General features: G+C 39.2%; 1 protein-coding gene and 1 pseudogene across 5 annotated transcripts in view; one reads left to right on the forward strand and one right to left on the reverse strand.

The window, feature by feature from the left end:
* XIAP (X-linked inhibitor of apoptosis) overlaps positions 1–17,310 on the forward strand; it is a 40,648-nt gene that overhangs the window by 4,810 nt on the left and 18,528 nt on the right. For 4 of the 5 annotated variants that reach the window (XM_021079366.1, XM_021079367.1, XM_021079368.1 and 1 more), the window contains 2 exon segments: positions 14,109–15,014; positions 16,116–16,215. In XM_021079366.1, the coding sequence (XP_020935025.1) occupies positions 14,141–15,014; positions 16,116–16,215 (974 nt within the window). In that variant the 5' untranslated portion in view covers positions 14,109–14,140. 5 annotated transcript variants of the gene reach the window in all.
* On the reverse strand, positions 8,020–9,129 carry LOC100737369 (annotated as a pseudogene).

A 17,310-nucleotide genomic window follows, 5' to 3' on the forward strand; every position in this document is an offset into this window, starting at 1 on the left:
GATCAGTGGGTTAAGGATCCAGTGTTGCCTTTAGCTGTGGTGTAGGTTGTACACACGGCTCAGATCTGACATGGCTGTGGCTATGGCTAGCAGCTACAGCTCCTATTCGACTTCTATCTAGCCTGGGAACCTCCATATGCTGAGGGTTCGACCCTAAAAAGCAAAAAGAAAAAAAAAAAAGAGAGAGAGAGAAAGAAAGAAAGAAAATACATGTAGCTAAAATGATGGAATGGAGGGAAATGAAAGCTTCTAGATGTTTTGAACACATGAGCATTCATTAAGTGTGTTGTACTCCTTTAATTTGGCTTGTAGCCACTTGTAGCAAAATTCCCTTTTCTTTATGTCATTTTTATTTTTTAATTTAATTTTATTTTTTTGTCTTTTTGCCTGAACAAGATTTGCTTGTGAATGTCTACAGTATACAATGATTTTACTTTTCAGTGTACCGGGGTTCTGAGCTGCCCCCCCATTTTTTTTTTTTTTTTTTTTTTGTCTTTTTGCCTTTTCTAGGGCTGCTCCCACAGCATATGGAGGTTCCCAGGCTAGGGGTCTAATCAGAGCTACAGCAGTGCCAGATCCAAGCCTCGTCTGCAACCTACACCACAGCTCATAGCAACGCTGGATCCTTAACCCACTGAGCAAGGTCAGGGATCAAACCCACAACCTCATCGTTCCTAGTCGGATTCGTTAACCACTGCGCGCCACGACGGGAACTCCCTGAGCTGCTCTTTTGTAAAAATTATTTTAGGGAAATTTTTGGCCAAAGATCAGGGGCGATTCCTTTCTTACCAGGCCTCAAATTATTACTTTTGAAAGCAATGAGTGAAAAAGTTTAGAACTCCAGCAATAGACATCACTCAAAAAATTTTTCTAAAAAAAATTTTTTTTTTTTGGTCTTTTTAGGGCCTCACCTGCAGCATGTGGAACTTCCCACAGTAGGGGTCGAATTGGAGCTGTAGCAGCAACGTGGGATCCAGGCCCTCGTCTGCTACCTACACCACAGCTCATGGCAACACCGGATCCTTAACCCACTGAGGGAGCCCAGGGATTGAACCCACATCCTCATGGATACTAGTCAGTAACTAGTATATTCAGTATCATAGATACTGAGCCACAATGGGACTCCCAAGTCTTTTATTTTCAACTTCAAGTTAACCATAAGTAGCAGTCAGGTATTATTACCTGTGTTTTTCTCTGCCCTCTCTGCTATTGATTTACTGACACCCAGGCTGTGGTCTAAAGGACATTTGTTCATGATCAACTACTGTGGACATGACCTGGTCCTGCTTTTATTTTTTTTACCTTTGGGAGTTGACATATGTCCTTTTTTTTTTAAATAGGCAAAAACTCTCAGGATAGGCAAAAAGATAAGGATTAAGAATATATCTTTTTCTCTCCATGTTATAGGTTATAGAAATTATCTTCTGTGAAGGAAGAGCCAAAACTTTGCAGTAGCAGTCCTCACTATTAGTAGCTTACTGGGCCAGTGTATTCACAGATGAAGAAAGCACTGTCACATGGTAAATAGTCAAATAACAGACACCAGTCTGCTGAGCGGGATCGTATAAGGGATCTTGACTAATCAACAGTCCAACTGCTTTTTTCTTTTTTGTTTGTTTCTGTTTTTTCTTTTTTTCTTTTTAGGGCCGTACCTGAGGCATATGAAAGTTCCCAGGCTAGGGGTCAAATCAGAGCTGCAGCTGCTGGTCTACACCACAGCCACAGCAACACCTGATATGAGTCGCGTCTGTGACCTACACCACAGTTTACCGAAATGCCAGTTCCTTAATCCACTGAGTGAGGCCAGGATCAAACCTGGGTCCTCATGGATACTAGTTGGGTTTGTTACCACTGAGCCACGATGGGAACTCCTAGCCTGATTCTTTATATATCTGTAGTTTCTTTCTTTCTTTTTTCTTTTTTTTTTTTTTTTTTTTTTTTTTTTTGACTGCCCTGTGGCATGTGGAGATCACTACTAGCCAGGGATCAGATCTGAGCCACAGTCATGACCTACACTGCAATTTTGGCAATGCTGGATACTTCACCACTGTTCCAGGCTGGGGACTGAACCTGTGTCCCAGTGCTCCCAAGATGCTGCCGATCCTATTGTGCCACAATGGGAACTCCTGTATTTTTTTTTTATATAATTGGGATTATATTGAACAATATTGTTTTATAACCAGCATTTTTCCACATAATACAACATCATGGACACATATCTGTGTCCTTTAGTGTTCATCTACAACCTGAGTTTTTAAAAGGTTGCCTAGTATCCGCATTACCAAAATGTAGTCCTTTTTTGTTGGAATTGAGGTTTTTGTTTTTTTTGTAAATAGCACTGTATTGAATATCCTTATAAACATCCCTGATCATTTCCTTAGAGTTAATGTAAGAACTGGAATGGCTGTTTCAGAAGGTAATTGTGTATTTAAGACTTTTAGAACATATTGCCAGATGACTGTCTAAAAAAGGTGAACCAATTTTTAGTTCTACCAACAAGAGTGCCTTTTGTCCCATACTTTCTCCACCATTGAATTGTTATTGTTGATAGTGATGGCAGTCTCTGCCAAACAGGATAAAAATGGCATCTTTTAAGTTGTTTATTTCTTGGAGTTCCTGTTTTGGCTCAGTGATAACCAGTTCAGCTGGTAAGCATGAGGATGGGGGTTTGATCCCTGGCCTTGCTCAGTGGGTTAAGGATCTGGCATTGCTGTGAGCTGTGGTGTAGATTGCAGCTTCAGCTCCAATTCAACCCCTAGCCTGTTGCAGGTGCACCCCTAAAAAATAAAAGGTGGTGTTTTAGACTTTTTTTTTTTATGGCCACACTCATGGCATAAGAAGTTCCTGGGCTAGAGGTCAATGGGATCTGAGCCAAGACCTACACCATACCTTGTGGCAATGCCAAATCCTTAACCCACTGAGCGAGGCCGCATCCTCATGGATAGTAGTCAGATTCATTACCACTGAGCCACAATGGGAACTCCTGTTTGAGACCTCTTGAGGTTGTTGTTTCAGTAAAGTGGAAGAGGGGTTACTAGTGATATTGAGCTTTTTTAATGATCTTATGTGAATTCTTGTGCCCCAGACCTGTATATCCTTCATGCAAAACATTCTTTTAGGGAACACAGTCCCATAATTTGTTGAAGAAAATATGAAAGAATACCTTACTGTGGGTCCATTCTGAGAGAACTGTACCTGTGGAGTTAATTATTATAAATAATTTGACAAAGATTGGAGGTCCAGGCTCAAATTTATGTATTACTGTGACTTTCTAAATTAAGTTAGAACATGTCATTGATAATGTCTTTGTTGATTCTCAGTATGCCTCAGGTGTTTACAAAAGTAGGCTTCATGATTCAAGCATATATTGTAGGCAGTGGTATTAATAAGTTTATGTTATTGACTGAGCTTATGGGCTGAGTGCTCCTTAATGCCATTCAGTTACTTGAATGGCCTTAGTGCTTAATTCTAGGGAGAGAAGTTTTGATTTGATTGAATGTAATTAACCTCAAAAATGTTTTATTGCCCTTTTAAAGTTAAAATATGCTTCGTGCTTTGAAGAACATAGTATAAATGAACAATTTGACTAAAAGCTGAATTTTTATGTAAATGTATCATAGTATGAAAGCTGTTTTTAAAATTCAGCTTTTTTATCCTATGATACAATTAGGTAGATAAATTTCTTATAGGGAACTAATACTTGAAGATCATTAAAAGAGGGATTGCCCTCCATTGGGTCAGGGAGATTGTTGCTTGTTTGACAAGATCTCTATGCTGGATATGGGGAGGAAAAAAGCAACTGATGAGAAAATCTTTATAATATTTCTACACATAATGAGCAAAGAGAATAATTTTTTTTTTTGGTCCATTTCTTGGGCCGCTCCCACGGCATATGGGAGGTTCCCAGGCTAGGGGTCTAATCGGAGCTGTAGCCGCCAGCCTACGCCAGAGCCACAGCAACGCAGGATCCAAGCCGCGTCTGTGACCTACACCACAGCTCATGGCAACGCCAGATCATTAACCCACTGAGCAAGGGCAGAGATCGAACCCGCAACCTCATGGTTCCTAGTCAGATTCGTTAACCACTGTGCCACGACGGGAACTCCCTGAGAATAATATTTTTGAAATGTGATTTTAGTATAGGTTTTTATCACTGAATTGAATTGTTTATGTGGTATGTATGTATTTCCTATTTCAGTCACATTTCCTGGGCACAGTGGCATATTAAAAATTTTTAGTACTCACAGTGATCTCAAGAGTCCAGGGGAGGTTTTGGGTAGGATGTGAGATAGTGACAGCAGTGGCCTAATATAGATGGTTCAACATTCATTCTTTTGTCCAGCAGTGATTAAGCACTACTGTGTGTTGTGCATTGCTTTATGCATCACGAATTCAAATGTGATAAGACAGAGCCCTTGCCATAAAGGACCTTTATTCTAAGAATATACATATATATAAACTTACAAATATACACAAATGCAGAAATTATGCATTCTTGTTCTGGTACAACTTGGTCCTCAGCAAATTATTTAGAGGATATAGTGAGGGCACAAAGAGTAGTCATTCTACTAGGGTTTTGAATGAAAGAATCAGCAAAGATGTCATAGAATGAGATTCTAAAAACATACATTTTCTGAGTTTTAAATAGATCCCCTTATTTAATTACATAATGTGTTTGAGTTAGCATGGTAGTACTGCAATGAGCGCTAATGGTTATATCTTCTTGCTTAATTTTTGTCATTTTTTGAACATCATTGTATTAGTTTCTTAGGGCTGCCATAATAAACTACCACAAACTGAGTGACTTAAAATAACAGAAATTTATTTCCTCGTAGTTTTGGTGGCTGGAAGTCGGAAATCAAGGTGTTGGCAGGACCATGCTCTCTCTAAAGGCTCTGCAGAGAACCTGTTCCATGCCTTTCTCTTAGTTTCAGATGTTGCCATTGATCCTTGGTGTTCTTGGCTTGTACATAAATCATCACTCCAGTCTCTGCCTCTATCCTCACATGGCCATCTTCCCTGTGTGCCTGTTCCTTCTCTTTTTTCTATGAGGATTTTAGTAATATTGGGTCCTAGTGATCTCACCTTAACTTGATTATATCTGCAAGGACCATGTATCCAAATAAGGTCACCTTCCTAACCAGTGGTTAGGACTTCAACATATCTTTGAGGGGGCACAGTTCAACCTGTAACAATCATTTAAGTCTTTTTTGCTGTGTCACATCAATATAGTTACTTAAAGAATGCTTTTTCATGATGAGAGGTTAACAAAGCCCTTGGTTACCAAAATGGTGTTAAGTATTTGTAGTTCATTAAAATAAGCTCTAGTAATTGAATGAATTTCTTTCAGAGGTCAGAAGGGTGAAACACAGATCTGTGAGCACAATAGAAAAAAAGACTAGGAGTTCCCTTCGTGGCTCAGCAGAAACGAATCTGACTAGTATCCATGAGGATGCAGGTTCAATCCCTGGCCTCGCTCAGTGCATTAAGGATCCAGCATTGCCGTGAGCTATGATGTAGGTCACAGAGGTGGCTCGTATCCTGTGTTGCTTCGATGTAGGCTTGTGGCTACAGCTCTGATTTGGGAGTTCCCGTCGTGGCGCAGTGGTTAATGAATCCGACTAGGAACCATGAGGTTGCGGGTTCGGTCCCTGCCCTTGCTCAGTGGGTTAACAATCCGGCGTTGCCGTGAGCTGTGGTGTAGGTTGCAGATGCGGCTCGGATCCCGCGTTGCTGTGGCTCTGGCGTAGGCCGGTGGCTACAGCTCTGATTCAACCCCTAGCCTGGGAACCTCCATATGCCGCGGGAGCGGCCCAAGAAATAGCAACAACAACAACAACAAAAGACAAAAAGACAAAAAAAAAAAAGGATCCAGAGTTGCTATGGTGTAGGCTGGCGGTTACAGCTCCAATTCAACCCCTAGCCTGGGAATCTCCATATGCCATGGGTGTGGCCCTAAAAAGACAAAAATAAAAAAAAAAAGAGAGAGACGCTGTCCTTCAAAATGGAATCATTTGATCCTTCATTGTTTTAATAGCACAGAGCTGTTATAAAGGCATTCATACTAGCCATACCATAAGATTAATTAATAAATAGCTGTGGGGGGAATTATCCAAAAAACCACAGGGAACTTCATAATCTTAATTTCTTTGTCTATGTATACTCTAGTGTTTGCACACATTGTACAATGATAAACACCAAAGAAGTCAGGCAAAAATGAAAGTTGGCAGCCTTACCCTTGTTCTAAGTGAATGTGTGGAAAATAAATAGCCTAATAAAATAATGAAAACTTTGCCTGTCGATGGTAAGTGCCACAGCTTTATTTTAAAGTGTAGGCAGTGTTCCTAAAATAGTCCCACAGAAGAAAATCCAAAATTTTTGAATAAAAAGGTGCAGAAGTTTGTCCTGTGTGTAAAAATCTTGTAATCTAAGTGCATTTTGGATTCAAAATAATTTGCACCGCTTAAATACAGATCTTCCTCAACTTACAATGCAGTTACAGCCCAATAAAACCATTCTAGGTTAAAAACATCCTAAGTTGAAAATGCATTTAATACACCTAACCTATGAAACACCATAGCTTAACCTCACCTACCTTAAACATGCTCAGAACACTTACATTAGCCTACAGTTAGGCAAAGTCATCTATCACAAACCTATTTTATAATAAAGTATGGAATATCACGTATAATTTATTGAATACTATACTGAAAGTGAAAAATTGATGGTTATATCGGTACAAAAGACTTGTAAGTTTATGGGTTATTGACCCTTGTGATCTTGTGGGCTGAATGGGAACTAGGGCTCACTGTGCTGCCTTGCATCACGAGAGAGTATCAAACTGCACTAGCCCAGGAAAAGATCAAAATTCCAAATAAGGTTTCTACTGAATGTGTATCACTTTCACAGCATTATAAAGTGGAAAAATCATAATAAATCACACCATCGTAAGTTGGGGATCATCTGTACATTTTAAAAGTTCAGAAGTTCCCATCATGGCTCAGTGGTAAGAACCCGACTAGTATCCATGAGGACGCAGGTTTGATCCCTAACATTGCTCAGTGGGTTAGGGATCTGGCGTTGCCGTGAGCTGTGGTGTAGGTCACAGATGCAGCTTGGATCTCACGTTGCTATGGTTGTGGCGTAGACCTGCGGCTTCAGCTCGGATTGGACCCCTAGCCTGGGAATATGCCGCAGAGGTGGCCCTAAAAAGCAAAAAATAAAAATAAAAGTTCAATAGCCCACCAACATATATATATAGATACACCCAAAACAAAAGGAATGCTTTCTAATGAGAATGAGGATAAGAATTGAGTCTCCCGGAGTTCCCGTGGTGACACAGTGGTTAGCGAATCTGACTGGGAACCATGATGTTGCAGGTTCGATTCCTGCCCTTGCTCAGTGGGTTAATGATCCGGCGTTGCCGTGAGCTGTGGTGTAGGTTGCAGACGAGGCTCGGATCCCGCGTTGCTGTAGCTCTGGCGTAGGCTGATGGCTACAGCTCCAATTCGACCCCTAGCCTGGGAACCTCCATATGCCGCGGGAGCGGCCCAAGAAATAGCAAACAACAACAACAACAACAAAAGACAAAAAGACAAAAGACAAAAAAAAAAAAGAAACAAAAAAACAAATGGCATAGAGGTACAATCTTAACATATGACATTTAAACAGTTTTATCAAGATATAACGCACATGCCATAAAATTTTAAAGTGTACAGTTCAGTGGGTTTTAGTATATTCATAGAGTTATACAACCACCATTACAGTCTAATTTAGAATATTTTCATTACTCCAAAAAGAAACACAGTAACTATTTGCAGTTATTCCCCATTCCCTCTTTCCTCCCAGTTGTAGGCAACCACTGATCTACTTTTTGTTTCTATTTAACATTTTGAACTTACAACATTATTGTTCTCATGCCTATTTCAAATCATTGGCTCCTCACAGGTTGAAAAGCTCTTAAACTAGCCAAATATACAAGTCTTATGACAACCTCACTCAGAAAACATTCAAACGATGTTATGATTGTTCCATCTCTAAGAGTTTTTGATCTGGAACACATGTTTCAAATTCTGTTTGCACCACTTGCTAAACTCATTTAATTAGAAGGAATAAAAGCATTCTGTCCGGACTCAAAACCGAGTTTGTTCTATTTGGATTATCCATTCCAGGCTCTTGATAGTAAACAGCTTTATGAATCTAGTGTGGCACACCATTATCTTCAGTAATAATGTTATCTTCACTGTCTTCATCCTTTGTCTCAGTGTTTGGTTTAATCTTCTATGGATAGCCAAGAAAGCTATTATCAGTAGATTGGCTGAGCTGCCAAAAGTCCTACTGTTCCTAACGCTATTCTCTTGTTTTCTTGTCTTGCTGGTATGATGAAGTTGCAGCTGTTTGCAATCATCCTATCTATTACTTGATCAAAACCTATTTCTGAAGTTTCCTACCATTAACTTCTAAAACTTCATCATTAACAGCCAATAGTCCTGTTCTGTGAGCCAGACCTCCTGGAGCAAGCCAGTCTATAAAGATTCCTGGGACCTTCTCTGAGCCATGCTTTATCTCCCTTAGGATAAAACCATCCCAGCTATAGAGTCCTAGGTAATGTTCAGTGACATGTTTGTAAAGATGAAGTAATCCTCCAGTGTGTTTCTGAGGGAATATTCACACCTGTAATAGAAGACATACACATGAAGTCTTGGTACGTACCAATGACTGGAACTGGCTTTTTTCTGTGGTTGACTGAACATTGGTTAAAACATTTTCCTTCTTCATTAGCCTGTCTGTACCAAAGGCATTGTTAGCTTCTTCCTATTTTCTGTATAAAAATCTTAAGCAGCAAGTTGGTTGTTGAAATAGCTTTGTGATAATTATCATCATTATTTATAGTCTCCCTGGGTGTCTGTATAGCCTAATAAAATGTCAACATTAGGTATCTTCAGTGCCAAACCTGCTCTTTTGCTGCAGGATGCCCTGGTAGCCGCAGTCACACTGAGTGCAGGGGCTGCAGCCCAGGAGCCTGCAACTTACCAAATGTACCTGCAGAGGTAGCTTGGATCTCAATGCTGAGCTCCACAGGGTGGCTGGGGCATCCTGTCTGTCTGGCAGGTAGAGACATAACTCCATCCACTCTCCCTCTGCTTTGGTGGCTGCAGAGCTCTGGTGGAGAAAGGTGAGGAGGCAGCTAACTAGCTCATCTACCTAAAGCTTTTGACTTCCTCCTCCACAACTAGGCTTCTTACCCAGGCCAGTGGTGCCAACCTGAGAGACTTTAAGTGAAAATATTAAAGACATTTTGAAGAAAAAGATCACCTCTAATCCTGCCACCTTAACGTATTTTACCCATTTATTAAAAATTACCAGAGTTCCCGTTGTGGCTCAGTGGAAACAAACCTGACTAGTATCCATGAGGATGCAGGTTCGATCCCTGTCCCCGCTCAGTGGGTTAAGGATCTGGCATGGCTGAGAGCCATGGTATAGGTAGCAGATGGCAGCTCGGATCTGGTGTTGCTGTGGCTATTTCTTAGGCCGGCAGCTGCAACTCTGATTCATCTCCTAGCATGGGAACTTCCATATGCTGCAGGTGCAGCCCTAAAAACAAAGAAACAAAAGAGTACCTTCTGTGGCACAACGGGAGCAGCAGAGTCTCTGGAGTGCTGGGGCACAAGTTCTGTCCCTGGCCCAGCACTGTGGGTTAAGGATCTGCCGTTGCTGCAGCTCTAGATCTTGTTCCTTGGACTGAGAACTCCATATGCCGTGAAGCAGCCAAAAAAGAAAAAAACAATTACTGAAAAAAATAAATAAAAATTATTTTCCAGGTCTTGTCCATTAGTATACGTGTTTTTTTTCCTTTTTTTCTAAGAGAAATAATAAAGCCATTTTTTATTTTTGAAATAAGTATTTGTTTAACCATGCTTATTTCCTCCAGCATATAACATTCAATATTTTTTTCATGAGTATGTTTTCAGAGTCTGAAGGACATCCAACCTTATATCCTTTTTCCCCTTTAAAACAACTTTATTCTATATATTTGACAACTTTAATAATAAAGACCTGAGAGAAATAGAAACTTTTGTATTGTATGCAAATACCAGGTAGGTAGATTTTCTGCATATTTTTCTCTCCCCATCAACTCCCCACATTGCCACATTATTGCTAAATTAGTAATCAGTCTCCCTTTTTTGGTGCAGGCCCATGGCTATCTTTACCCAGTTGTCTAGGTTTGTGTGTGTGTGTGCACGCACACATGCTGTGTATGTGTACAGGTATATGTATATTTTAAACATAATATTTCACCATCTTGAAATCTTCCATACCCCTTGTATAAACATATACTACTGGTTGCTGAGGGTTTTGTTTTTGTTTTTTTTTTTTTTAGAGCCACACCCACAGCACATGGAGGTTCCCAGGCTAGGGGTCTCATCAGAGCTGTTGCCGCTGGCCACAGCCATGCCTGATGTGAGCTGCATCTGCAACCTACACCACAGCTCATGGAAATGCCAGATCCTTAACCCACTGAGCGAGGCCAGGGATCGAACCTGCATCCCCTGAATGTTAGATTCATTTCTGCTGAGCCACGATGGGAACTCCCGATTCTTTTCATACCAGTATTAGCTTTCAGAGTGCTGTTTTTCCCAACCACTGTTCCCTCAAGATTCCTGACTGCCTAGCCCTTTTATGTCAAAGCTTTATTGGACATCTTTGTCTCTCTGCCTTCTTAACTTTCTACTTACCCAGTACAAAGCCTGAATGTGATTTCACAAAGAAGCCTTAACTTATCTCAGCATACCTATTGCACTCAGTCTTTTTCACATCTAAACCTTCTCCAATATTCATACCTCATTTTCTTCTGTGTTCACAATTCCTGTGTTCTGAATATACTTATTTTCTAAGTATCATATTCCTTACCTTCATTTCACTTAAATTCTTTTTTTTTAAAAATCTCCCAAAGTTACTGTGGTGGCACACCGGTAACAAACCTGATTAGTGTCCATGAGGACTCGGGTTTGATCCCTGGCCTCACTCAGTGGGTCAGTAATCTGGCGTTGCCGTGAGCTGTGGTGTAGGTCATGGACGCAGCTTGGATCCCTCTTTGCTGTGACTGTGGTGTAAGCCAACAGCTACAGCTGTAATTCGACCCCTAGCTGGGAACCTCCATATGCCTCAGGTGCAGCCTTAAAAATCAAAGAAAAAAAAAAAGAAGAAAGAAAAAAGCTCCCAACCCTTTCTTTGGGTTTTTACCTCCAATCCCAGGGTTTCTGTCTTCTGTCAATCAATTTTTCTCCCTTTCACTCTTTTTTTTTTTTTTTTTTTTTTTTTTGTCTTTTTGTCTTTTGTCTTTTGTTGTTGTTGTTGCTATTTCTTGGGCCGCTCCTGCGGCATACGGAGGTTCCCAGGCTAGGGGTCCAATCGGAGCTGTAGCCACTGGCCTACGCCAGAGCGACAGCAACGCAGGATCCGAGCCACATCTGCAACCTATACCACAGCTCATGGCAACGCCGGATTGTTAACCCACTGAGCAAGGGCAGGGACCGAACCCGCAACCTCATGGTTCCTAGTCGGATTCGTTAACCACTGCGCCACGACGGGAACTCCTCCCTTTCACTCTTAACCTCTCTGATAATTCTGTTTTCTCACCCTTCTCCAAAACCTCACATTCTGATAATGTATATGTACTATTCAGTTGAGTACTTCTGAATAAATATCTGCTTTTCAAAAAAGTGAAATGTAAACTATTAGCATGGAAATAACCCCTGGGAAGATGAGGTCTCCACTTGAAAGCTTCAAATAGAGATTCTCCTGCTAGTGTTGAATTACAGAGCTTTATCTGATATTATCTGAAATGGTATGACTACTTGAACCACACCAAATATTCACTATTATGAAATGAGACTACATCGTTGATTTTACACCTTTATCTATTTTGATGGACCTGAGAAACAAAACTTAACACCTTAGGGAAGCTAATTTTCATATGCTTTAGATTATATTGAGAATTGTCACCTGATCCATGCCAGAGTCCGTTCCATTGATGAGAGGAATTCATAACTGACAAGGCAACCTAATCCATTTTATACTTTTTTCTTTCTTTTTTATTACAGTTGAATGATTGTTCTATCAATTTCTGCTGTACCAACCCATTTTATACTGATATTGATTGTTGTAGCTATTCATCCTTGTGTTGGGTTAAAGTCTACTGGCTGTAATTATGTTCATTGACTCTAATTCTGCCCTCAAGCTAAACAATTTGAATCCCTTTTCTACATGACAGCCTTTTAGATCTTTAAAGGTAGTCCTAAAAAGCAAAAAAAAAAAAAAAAAGTCCAAACCAAGATTCCATCTTCCTTTAGTTATAAAACAGATTTTTTTTTTTTTTTTTGGCTTTTTGCCTTTTTCTAGGGCCGCACCCAGGGCATATGGAGGTTCCCAGGCTAGGGGTCTAATTGGAGGTGTAGCCACCTGCCTACGCCAGAGCCATGGGATCTGAGCCACGTCTGCAACCTACAGCACAGCTCACATAAAACAGAATTTTAACATCAGAATATAAGACTTTACACATAACCCTATTTTATCTCATTAGCCTGTAAGGCAGCCTTGGCTTCATTGAATCTTGGTTTTTGTCATCTAGTTTATGCTGATTCAACAAAGATCTTGAAACTAGTGTTGGAATGTTTTCAGACATCTGGAAAACAATAACCAAAAGTCATGGAGAGTGTCATCTAAAAATTGTTGTATGAGCTATAAGTCAGCTCTTGAGGTATATTGAATTAATAACATTATAAATTGACAAGTCCAGGAAAGACTGAAGTCCATGCCAGCCTACAAACCAGAAGCTTTGTGTTGAACTTTAATTCCAAGAGAGATGATATTCCCAGACATATTGTGCCAACATAATGCCAAAAGAGCTGCTAATTCTTCCCAAGAAATAAGTTAATATGCATATGAAGTAGAGATGGAGTCATTATGACTGTTCTTTTATTTTGCATTTGACAAGCAGGTATTGAGCACAGTGTCAGGAACAGTGCGAGATTCTGGAGAACCAGGTTTGCTTGGGGCAACCCTGATTTGCACCTCTTGTCCCAGTGTAATTATTAGTAGCATCATTTTTCACTTTCAAAAGCATCCAGGTTTGGAGGATAAATTATCTGGCCACTCTTCTCATAACCCAGCCAGTTCCTTTTAGTATTTTATCTCGGTTAGATATTATACAGCTGTAATTTGGCAGCTCTGATGAGGCTTTCTTCCATTTGAACAGATTGTTCCTTGACTGTGGGCAGTTGATTGCAAAAATAATAGCAATTAAAGGTCTACATGTACTTAATATTTTTCCTGAGCCACCCCCTAGAGGACACTATTATATACATTTGAGATGATCCATTTCCAACAAAAATGGAATCTTTGTTTATGCCTGAAAGTCATAAATATTTGATACTCTTAAAGAACACATTGGAACCAATATTATGAATAAAACTTATCTTTTGCTCATCAGTAAGGAAATATTGAAAATCATTAACATTCTGAACATCCTTTTTTATTGTAAAAACTGAACTTTTATGCCTTGAATATACAATAATCCATTATAACAATTATGCATTGACTTCAAGAATATGCATATTTTATGCTTCTTTTGTGTTTTTCCTAACTGATGGTTTTAATGGTTAATAATTTTAATAAATTCTGTATCATATAGTTTCCATATTTATGTAAAGTAAGCACTTAAATAATTCTACTTGCTTAAATATTACTTTCCTATGAAAGAGAAAACAAGAAGTCTCTTATGGCACATCGGGTTAGGGATTTGGCATTGTCACTGCGGCAGCTCAGGTCACTGCTGTGGCATGGGTTTGATTCCTGGTTGGGGGAACTTCCACACGGCACAGGTGCAGCCAAAAATAAATAAGTAAAAATAAAAAAAATGATAGTTCTTAATTTATGACCTCAATCATGTGGTAATACAGAATTCTAGTATTTATAATTAGAATGTTTCTTAGAGATTGTATGATTACTTTTATGTCATCAGTGGGTAATTTGTTAGCTCCTAATATCAAAAGTGTATTACCTGTGTTTCACATTTTGGATTTCCTAATGTAATGTTCTCTTTTTAGAAAAGGTGGACAAGTCCTATTTTCAAGAGAAGATGACTTTTAACAGTTTTGAAGGATCTAAATCTTGTGTACCTACAGACATCAATAAGGATGAAGAATTTGTAGAAGAGTTTAATAGACTAAAAACTTTTGCTAATTTTCCAAGTAGTAGTCCTGTTTCAGCATCAACGCTAGCACGAGCTGGTTTTCTATATACTGGTGAAGGAGACACAGTGCGGTGCTTTAGTTGTCATGCGGCAGTAGATAGATGGCAATATGGAGACTCAGCAGTTGGAAGACACAGGAAAGTATCCCCAAATTGCAGATTTATCAATGGCTTTTATTTGGAAAATAGTGCTGTGCAACCTACAAATCCTGGTGTCCAAAATGGTCAGTACAAAGCTGAAAACTATCTGGGAAACAGAAATCATTTTGTTTTAGAAAGGCCATCTGAGACTCATGCAGACTATCTTTTGAGAACTGGACAGGTTGTAGACTTATCAGACACCATATACCCGAGGAACCCTGCCATGTGTAGTGAAGAAGCTAGATTAAAGTCGTTTCAGAACTGGCCAGACTATGCTCACTTAACCCCTAGAGAGTTAGCTAGTGCTGGACTCTACTACACAGGTATTGATGATCAGGTGCAGTGCTTTTGTTGTGGCGGGAAACTGAAAAATTGGGAACCATGTGATCGTGCATGGTCAGAACACAGGCGGCACTTTCCTAATTGCTTTTTTGTTTTGGGCCGGAATGTTAATATTCGAAGTGAATCTGATGTGAGTTCTGATAGGAATTTCCCAAATTCGACAAATCTTCCAAGAAATCCAGCCATGGCAGATTATGAAGCACGGATCATTACATTTGGGACGTGGATATATTCAGTTAACAAGGAGCAGCTTGCAAGAGCTGGATTTTATGCTTTAGGTAAACTTTATTATTAAACTGAGCTAATAAATAACTTGCCAACTATCCCAGGGCTCCTAAAAAATAATAGATGCCATTTGCCCACTAAACTATTAAATATTTAGGTGTAGGCTAGTATAGTTATATATATTAGTATTATTCTTTGAACCCTTATGTTGAATCTGTAATATAAGCACTGAATTATATTGTGCACCTTCTCTTTGTGTTGAATATATATGTATCACATGCATTTTCTCTACACCTCACAACAACTCTGTAAGAAGAGTTAATAGAGAATTTACTTTGGCTGATGTTAAAATTGGTATCTGCCTTTTGTACATAGACAGTATATTTGAAAGCTGCCCTGCATGATATCTTATTGCTTACCAGGAGCACTTTTCAAATGGACTACTGTAGACATCTCAGTATGGAAAGAAGGGCCGTTAGTGTGAGGGCTTCCAGGAATATTCAGAAAAAGTATATCAATGTATATCTGACCCATTTACTTTGGGTGCCAAAATACAAAATATCAATTAGTAGTTTATTTACTTAGTATCATATAGCAAATCTTGCAAGTTTGTTTAGTGCCATATTGCTATAACCTTAAAGAAACTTACTTTGTAATTTCATTATACTGAACTTTATTGTTAAAGTTTCAGTTTGAAAAAAAAGTAAGTGTAGGAGTTCCTTTGTGGCACAGCAGATTAAGGATCTTGGCATTGTCACTGCAGTGACCCGGATCACTGCTATGACTTGGATTTGATCCCTGGCCTGGAAATTTCCACATGCCACAGAGCAAGGCCAAAAGAAAAACAAAAATTAAGTGTAGAATTGATGGCCCCAAATGACATGTTAAAACCAATTGTAGTTTTTCACATAAAGATTAGGAAATTTTGTTTTTGTCTTCTGTAAAATACCTCAAATTCAATCAGTGAATTTAATGTGTATTTCCTCCTCAAATGAGCTTATCTGTTACTTAGATGTGAATTCAGATATCTTCTTTTAAGCTCTGAGGTTTTCATGTGATTTAGAAATGCTTAATTTTATAGTATTTAAAGGGGTGTTTTGTGTAAGCTTGTAATTACACAAATACATTTATTTTTTACTTTTATGTTTTCTTAGGTGAAGGTGATAAAGTAAAGTGCTTTCACTGTGGAGGAGGGCTAACAGATTGGAAGCCCAGTGAAGACCCTTGGGAACAGCATGCGAAGTGGTATCCAGGGTAAGGTATTTAAATGTTCATTCAGTGACAGGCAAGTTAGACTGTATGCAGTGAGAAAATTTGAATAACTTTTCACCTCAACTATTTTTGCCTTCACCAGTGGATCAAAATTTGCACCAGGTTTATAAAAATGGGGTCACCTACTTTATATATTTAAAAAAAAATAAAAACCTAAGCTTTCTCTGGTGACCAAAACATTATGTATCATAAATATGACATTCAGATGATTCCTTTTCTTTTTTCTTTTTTTTTTTTTTTTTGTCTTTTGAGGGCCGCACTTGCAGCATATGGGGGTTCCCAGGCTAGGGGTCCAATCGGAGCTACAGCTGCCAACCTACGCCAGAGCCACAGCAATGCCAGATCAGAGCCTCATCTGAAACCTACACCACAGCTCAGGGCAACACCGGATCCTTAACCCCCTGAGCGAGGCCAGGGATTGAACCCACAACCTTATGGTTCCTAGTTGGATTCGCTTCTGCTGCACCACGACAGGAGCTCCAGATGATTCCATTTCTAAACACCAAATTAGGAATGTCTGCTTTTGTTGTTGTAGGAAGTGGGCTCTTTAATGATGGGGACAAGAGAACCCATGTTGCAGAGAACTTATCACACCCCTTTAGCAAATACTGCTGAATCTCACTGATTCTAAGACACATAATTGTTCACAGTTTAAATTTGTAAAATCTGGACACATGTGATGGTGGGTGATAATGTAATTGGCAGTGGTGGTACATCATATAATCATGCTGTTTACAGTTAGTAGCATCTTAAAATGATGACATTCTAAATGTCTCTTTGTCATCTTGCCTCTTTAAAATAAAGTACACACAAAAAAAACCAAAATAAATAAAATAAAGTACACAGATGCGTACAGTGATATGAATTTTTGGCCTGCAAAAGAGTACAACTTGAAATTTCAAAATGGTAACTTGAAAATAAATCTTAACCTTTAGCAACCTTAAAAGGAAAGACTGAAAGCCTAAAAAATTCCTTTAAAATGTACAATTAGTTAATCTAAATAAAACTCAGTAAGATTAATGATTTAAGGAATTCCCTTGTGGCTCAGTAGGTTAAGGATCCAGCGTCGCTGCTGTG

This window comes from Sus scrofa, chromosome X (genome assembly GCF_000003025.6).
Source record: "Sus scrofa isolate TJ Tabasco breed Duroc chromosome X, Sscrofa11.1, whole genome shotgun sequence".
Classification (NCBI taxonomy): Eukaryota; Metazoa; Chordata; class Mammalia; order Artiodactyla; family Suidae; genus Sus; species Sus scrofa.